General features: G+C 44.6%; 1 protein-coding gene across 7 annotated transcripts in view; it reads left to right on the top strand.

Moving 5' to 3' along the window:
• Positions 1–1,560: 1,560 nt before the first annotated feature.
• The window catches only part of PALM2AKAP2 (PALM2 and AKAP2 fusion), a gene marked incomplete at its 3' end in the record, with an annotated part of 497,367 nt that continues 490,936 nt past the window's right edge, over positions 1,561–7,991 (top strand). For all 7 annotated transcript variants that reach the window (XM_082655999.1, XM_082656001.1, XM_082655998.1 and 4 more), the window contains exon 1: positions 1,561–1,664. In XM_082655999.1, the coding sequence (XP_082512125.1) occupies positions 1,660–1,664 (5 nt within the window). In that variant the 5' untranslated portion in view covers positions 1,561–1,659. The remainder of the gene's footprint in view (positions 1,665–7,991) is intronic.

The following is a 7,991-nucleotide window of genomic DNA, read 5'->3' as shown; positions in this document are numbered from 1 at the left end:
GCTGCAGAGGGACATGGGCTGAGGGAGGGTTTTCTGATCTCCAAATTCACACTGGATTCTCTGAATGGAAACCTGGAGAAGATCTATAATCTCTTTCCACAAAATATCTCTGTGAATCTTCACTGGGTTTGACTTTGTGGCTCACTTTCCAGAGAGAAAGGAAGGGAGTGAATCTACCCAGAACGCTTTGCGCTGGTTTCCTTTCAGTCCCTTGAGTGTGTAGAGCTCTTCCCCATCTAGAGCCACCAGACAAGCTGATGGCTGGTTGGAATGCCCTTTCCCCTGTGGCTTGCATGTCTTAGCAATTCCCCCTCTCATGCCAGTCCCTTCAGGGGGGCTTTCCTGAATACCTTTCCTTAGCTGGTCCTCTTCCCTTTGATTCTCCATATTTTTTTAACTGCCATAATGAAATACAATTATTATATTTACCCAGAATGTACAATTTAATACTTTATAGTAAATTCAAGGGTTGTGTAATCATCACAAGTTAATTTAAAAACATTCATCACAGCATTTTACTACTTAATTTTTACAGCAATATCGTCAGCCTGTGATGATGTTTATTTTTTTTCTTTCTCTGTGCTTTGTCCTTCTGCATTAGGCTGTGAGCTCCACCAAGACAGGGACCGTGATGCCTATGCTTAGGGTTGCATCCTCAGCACCTAGCAGATACCTCCTCACAGAGGGGCCGGGCAGTAAGATACAGTGAAAGCCTGAAGCTTGTCCCATCTACTGTTCACTGCAGCAGGTGCAGGGCCCCTGGATGGGGAGCCAGGTTCCCACTCGGGAAACCGTTAGGAGTAGAGGATTCTCAGAGCGGGTGTAGGGAGGGAATATATGCCCCAGGGAGGCTTATAACCGTGGGGTGGGGCAGTGGTAATTTGGGAAACCATATTCAGTATGTCTTGTTTTCAAAGAACCAATTGGGGAAAGTAACGCTCGGCAGTATCTTTCTGGCAGGCGGGAATACGCAGAACGTGGAGTGATAAGAAGGGCGTGGGGTAGCCAAAGTGATGGAACACCGCATTAACGCGCCGCAGCGCAGCTGGAGTTTACCTTGGGAAACTCAGATGGATGCCCACTTAGCTGGCTCAGCTGCGTTTCCGAACCTGTGCCCAGCCTGTTGGGGGCAGTACTTGCTATTTGCAGAGGCCAGATGCTTCTTCCTCTTGGAACTTCCGAGCTGCAACCTTGCCAATGACTCAATCGTTTTCCTGCGCCCTGTGGGCTGTGCCACCCGCCGCAGCCGCGCACCTCCCTCTCCCACCAGTCCCCGGCGTCTCAGGGCCGCGCCGCCCGTCCCAGGGGAGCCGCCAGCGCACCTGGCGCCTCGGGCGCCGGGGCCCTGCACGCTGGTGGCCACATCGCCCGGCGCGCAGCTGCCAGCGCGCTCCCTCCCCAAACACTTAAGTGGAGTGGCTTGTCTAGTGCCCAGCGAACAACATTATCCAATTGCTTCCCGTTTTATTCGCAGGCTGGGAGCTGAGAGAGCCTGAGCTTTCACTTTCAACCCTCAAGGGGAGGAGGGGGTTCGGGCGGGGAGGGGAGACGCTCCCGGCTCCACCTCGCGCGCGGCGCGACCAGAGCACCCGGCTCCGGCAGAAGCGAGCAGCGCCGTAGAGCCCCGCAGCAGCGCGCCCGGCCGCCCGGAGCCCCGCGATGGAGTGAGTATCCCGCGCAGCGCGCTCGGTTCGCTGCCTTCCCCTCCGTATGTTGCTATGGCGACCGAGGCAGCAGGCTGACCCCGGCTCCGGTCCCGGTCCCGGATGAGTGTTTAATTTCAGTCCGGTGTGTACGCCTGGCGTTTCCATAGCAGCAGCCGCGGTGGCAGGAGCCAAGGGGTAGGAGCCCCGGGATGCGTGGTTTTGGCCGCTGCCCCTTGGCCAGCAGGGCCTCGGGAGGGGACGATGTTGCTAAGGAGAGAGGCACGTTCTAGGCTTCCCCGTCCCTGCCTCAAGCTTCCGCTACTCAGGGAGTTGACCGCAATAGCCATTACTTCCGATTCCTAACCATGTCAGCGCTATTGGACTGCAGTTAAAAAAAAAAGGAGTGTGTGGGGGGGTGTCACTGCGGATCAGAAGCAAATGTGGCTGGGTGTGAAGCGTGTAATGGAAGGATGATGAGTTAGTGGGTAATATGAGCCAGAGCTGCAATGCCCTGGCTACTAGAAACCATGAGGACCTCCAAATAATTGATTTGTTCCTGGGGTAATTGAGAAAAGAGACAGAACCCTAGGACTGGCAGCCGGGGGTTGAATTACAACGTTTGGTACGGTGGGCACCGCATGGGAGGGGTGGAGGAGAGGGCATGAAGGCAAGAGGGGCGTTAACCAGAAAAGACACAATAAAGGGCTCCCTTGCACGTTCGGACTAGTGTTCCTCTCTCCTCTGCCTTTGCATCCCTGCGTTGCTTTTTGGTCACTCTCCCAGGTTGCTGCCGCAGCAAAGCCACTCTGACAGGCGACAGGCTCCAAGAAGGGGTCATTTTGGGAGCCAGCTATTAGATACCTGCTCACTTGGTCAGCTTCTCCTCCTCCTTTCTCTTCCCACGGATACTCCCTGACACTGACGCTGTATGAAATCATATTTCAGCCTGGAGATAATGCCCTGTTTTCAGGTATTAGGACTTTCATGCCAACCCCATAAACCCTAGATGCAGCTTTTATTCCCCCCCCCATATCTGATTGTGTAGATGCAATTTAATCCTCCCCAACAAGACTACTAAAACAGAAGTGAGAGATGGTGTGGCATTTTAGCATTGAGAAGTTGTAGCTTTCAACCTCTGCCTTGGCTGGTCCTAGTGCTATTGATTTCCTACACCAGTAATTTGATGTCTCTGAGCCTCAGTTTCCCTATTTATACAATGGAGATAAAGATGTTCCTTACTCATTTTTTTTTAATGTTTTAAAATTTTATTTATTTGTTTTTATTTTTGACTGTGTTGGGTCTTCGTTTCTGTGCATGGGCTTTCTCTAGTTGTGGCGAGTGGGGGCCACTCTTCATCGCCGTGCGCGTGCCTCTCACTGTTGCGGCCTCTCTTGTTGCGGAGCACAAGCTCCAGATGCATAGGCTCAGTAGTTGCGGCTCACGGGCCTAGTTGCTCAGCGGCATGTGGGATCTTCCCAGACCAGGGCTCGACCCCGTGTCCCCTGCATTGGCAGGCAGATTCTCAACCACTGTGCCACCAGGGAAGCCCCCTTACTCATTTTTAAATGTTGAGAGGATCAGATAATCTATCTCTTCTAAAGAGATTTGTAAATTGTAAGGTATGTACAAATTTAAGGAGCTAATGATTAAGGTTCCGGAGTCAGTTTGCTGGGTTTGAGTCCTTCTACACTTTGCTGCATAACGTCAGTCTGTCTGGGCCTCATTTCTGGAAACAGAAATAGTAATAATAACAGCTCTTTCATGTGATTTTTGTGAAGATTAAACCAGTTGATACATGCAAGGTTTTTGGGACAACCTAGCACAAACTAAACTCAATAACTAGCATCAATAGTCTATAAATAGTATCTATTATCTATTATTATTACTATGGTCTCCAGCATTTCCCATTGACATTTTATGGGGTCTCAGGTTGGCAGCAAGCTATCTTTTTTTCAGACAATTGATGCAGAAACTCAATGACCCAAGGGCACAGGACTAGCACAATTCTTAAGATACCATTGTAGGTGCAGAGACTCAACCAGAAGACACAGCAGGCTTGAGGAATACATAGCAGAAGCTGGCCAACTTGCCTCTGGCCCACTCCATTCCCATTCCTCATTGCCATTTTGATGTGGAAACTGTCTGTTATAAGAGATTGAATGTAGGTCTAGTTATCCCACTGTGTAAGGTTAAAGGGTACCCTGGTTGTTTGCTGGGGCAGTAATTTCCATCTTTACGGTCTCACATTAATATTAATACTCTAATGTATAACCTATCTGCCAGACTTAGAGTGTGAGAGTTCAATAATTGTGTAACAGTGTATAGTATTTGTACGTTTACTTCCTCAGACCTTTCCTCTCCATCCCCTGCTAAGCTTTTATTTCAGGTGTGCCCGTCTCCCACCTGGAACTCCTTGTGAACAAAGGCCTTTCCCATCACACCATTCTGCTCCCTCCACAGGATCCCAGTTGGTTCCTCAGCCAGCCTTCTTCTCCCCAACGGACCTGGCCCTGGCTTTCCCATTCCCGTGTGACATTCCAAAGCCTTCCTCACCTTCCATTTAACCTCCTGAGTTTCCAACTGTCTGTCTATTCTCTGTCCCACTCCCTTTGCTTCATTAATATAGTTAGCCTTTTAACTCTTTATATCCCCTTTCAGAATAGCACCTTTTCCTGTCCTACCTTGAAATTTCCCATATGCCACATCCTGTTCTTCCCCTCAATCTAAACCCTCCCCAAATCTCATCCTAGATAGGACACTCCTTAAATGTGCGTGGGTTAGGGACTCAATTCTCCTTACTTACTCTGTCCAATTTATGTTTATGAAAAAATTAAAAAGGGGAATAAAATTCACTTCCTTCTTTTATTTTTTCATGTAACCAACAAGTGTTTGTGGAGGTTAGCACTGTTCAAGAAAACAGTCATGAGTCTCATCACCTGGAGTTTGTAGTCTAATGAAGGGATAGATGTTAAACCAGTAAACACAAGTGAATCTATAAATACATAGTGCAATAAATGCCATGGAAGGAAAAAACACAGAGAAAATGACAGAAAAGGGATATAGGTTAGATTAAGGGGTCAGCAAAGCCCCGCTGAGGAACTGAGTTCTAATGTGACATCTAAAGGATGAGTAGGAGTTGGCTAGGTAAGAAGTAGAGGGAAGAAGCACTCTGGGCTGAGACTGCAGCATGTGCTAAAGCCCTGAGGCAGGAGAGTTGGAAGAACTGGAGGAAGGGAGGTGTGGCTGGAGTTTTGGCAGTGAGGGGATGGTGGTTCAGAGATGGCTAAGTGCATGGAGCCACCAAAGAGCTTTCTGCACCTTTCCTTCTGCAGGTATTTAAAATGAATGTGTCATAGCCAAGCGTGAGATTATCAATTTAAAAAGCCAGACTGTGTGTGCCAATATCTGATCATTTTGAATAAGCCAACATCACTAATTTAAAATGACACTGAGTTAAAATAAAAACACAGTCATTTATTCCTGAGAATGTTTGGTTTTAATAAAACAAGAGCATCTTACTTAAAATGAGAAAGAAAATCTAGATCACAAGCCAAGAGGGTCCTAGGTGATTGTAGTTGGCTACCCTCCTTGTTGGGTTGAGTGAGAGCGTATGTTTGTGAGCATGAACTGTAGTACATGCAGTTACTAACTTGATACCACACCTAAAGGCTTTGCCAGACGCTTCTCTAGAACAGGCTGGGAGCCAAAAAGCAAAGAGAACATAGCATGGGAACTCTTTAAATTGTAGAGTGTGTCCAATTTAGACTTGATTGACTCCTTAATTCTGACAGCTGAGGAAATGAGAGAGCATCACTTAGCCTTCCATTTACCATTTGTTGCAGTTATATTGTGAGTTTTACATTTTCAAAGTTTTTAACATTTGCAGTTTTGAACTGTAAACATAATTCTCACAGTTCATTCAATCGAGTGCCCTTTATGTACTAGGCACTGTTCTAAGCACTGAGATTACAGCAGTGAACAAATCTGAAACAAGTCCTGTCCTCACAGAGCTTCTATTTAATAGTGGAGAACATATTTTATATATATATGTTAATGTCAGGAAGTGATAAATGTTAAGAATAAAAGTAAAACCCAGTAGGACACTGGAGGGTGATGAGAGAGGGTTACTTTTTTAAAAAAATGAAGTATAGTTGATTTATACTGTTGTGTTAATTGCTGCTGTACAGCAAAGTGACTCAGTTATACATATATATATATATATATTCTTTTCAATATTCTTTTCCATTATGTTTTATCACAGGACACTGAATATAGTTCCCTGTGCTATACAGCAGGACCTTGTTGTTTATCCATTCTATATATAATAGTTTGCATTTGCTAACCCCCAACTCCCAATCCATCCCTTCCCACCCCCAAGGGAGGAATACTTTTGATAGAGTAGTTAGGAAACACATTTCTGAGTTGGTGAGTTTGAGAGTTTGGATAGAGACTTGAACAAACTGAGAGGGTGACCCATTGCAGAAGAAGAGCAGTTGCAAAGGTCCTGAGGCAGGAATATGCTTTGTGGGCTTAGTTTTCATCTTGGATCTAAAGGGAGTCCAGGTCACCACCAGCCCTTTCACCAATGGCCCCCTCTTTCCTGAGCATTTTGTGTTGATTTAGTGTTCAGTTTGAAGGTTTTGTTTTCAAGTGGAGCCCAAGGATGTTATATTCTGAATACCTTTCTGTTGCTTTTATGAACAAACAAATTGAATGTGTATAAAATTATAGACTTATGTCCCCCACCACCCCCCCTACAATTCTATAAGACATTGTTCCATCGTGTTCCAGCCTTGACTGTTGCTCTGGTCTGAAGCTAGCCTGATTAATTCCTCTGGCAATTTTTTTTGCCTTGATGCTGATAGAATATTTTTAAACATCAAAGTTTAGCAACTTTTTTGTGATATTTCTCACTGTAAGTCATTGTGTCAGTTTTTCCTGGAAAATGGTATGTTCCTTTGAACTGAAGATTCATATTTTCCTTTATTTTTTATAAAGGTATTTTCTTCCTGGCCTTCAATTAAGAATTTTATTTATTTTTTTGTTATCTGCTACAGGTACATCTATTACTCACTCCCCCACCATAACTATTTTGAATTGTTTTCATTTTTTCCTGACTTTTCCATGAGCTCTTGTTACATTTTAAAATCTGTCCCCTAGGTAGCTGTTTCTTGGCAGTATTTGTTTAGTCCTTGCTCATTCTAATGTAGCTTTCACTTCTGTAATGGTTTTGTTGTTATTTATTTTTGTTGAAAACAAATCTTCAATTTATTTTCTAACTCTGCCAGTTCATTTTGCACTGATTTTTTAAAGGGTTTATATTTTCCTTAATTTCTTTGAACGTGTGGAGAAGAGTTTATCTGAAAATTTCATTGATTTCTTGTGTCATTTTTCTGAAATATATTTATCTGCCTTTTGCTTGTAAATCTCTCCTCTCCTTTTTAGAAATAATAGTTAAGTATATAGAATCCGTGCATGTTGACAACTTTGCATTTATTACTCATTTCCAAATGGAGGTAATTCTAGCCAAAACTGCTATTTGCTCAAGAGTAAGTGTCAAGGATAAGGGCAGTGTTTGGGGAGGACAGTGACTTCTGATTAGATATTTTGTCTCATAAAAATTTCTTACAACTCTACAATGTCTTCTGCTCTAAAAATACCTCGTGATGAGTGAGCAGATCACTCGGACAGGTCAGACATCCCAGCTCACTTTGTGTGTGTGTGTGTGTGTGTGTATGTGTGTGTGTGTATGTGGGTTGGGGTGGGGAGACAGACAGCTACTAGGTGCCACTACGTGGTTGACTCTGTTTAGCATCCCAAACAAAGGGGAGGGGGCAATTCATCTGCAAAGGTAATTGTTATTCTCTTCTCTTTCCTACATCTCTTGCCTCCAGACTAGTTATCTATGTTTAGTGTTTAAGTTTTCAAGCTTTCATAGATAATGAAGATAGAAGACTCCGTGTCACTTCCTGCACCACTCTGGTGAGGAACCAGCCCCTCCACACAGATGTTCCCCATGTCCCCCATGTCACTTGCCCATGCCACGCCCCACCATTGCAACCCTGGGCCTCTCTGAACTTTCTCCTTACTTATAGAGAAATTTGAAAACCTACTGAGATGTGTAGAGGTATAGATCACCTTTTAGGGTTGTCCATTGATTTAATAAAACTTATACTCTTTTTGGCAGATAATTCTTATAGTCTGTGATTTGAGAATCTTAGCTCTTTGCTAGTTTCATAGTAGATCAATATTTCTTTCCAATTTTTCATTCTTTTAGTTCATTTCAGCAGGTTTCAGGGAGATAGAGAGAAAACTTGCCTTTACCGTATCTTTGAGTGAATGAAT

The sequence above is a fragment of the Grampus griseus genome (genome assembly GCF_964374135.1).
Source record: "Grampus griseus genome assembly, chromosome: 6".
In the NCBI taxonomy this organism is placed as follows: Eukaryota; Metazoa; Chordata; class Mammalia; order Artiodactyla; family Delphinidae; genus Grampus; species Grampus griseus.
This window is presented reverse-complemented; position numbering and strand designations above follow the sequence as displayed.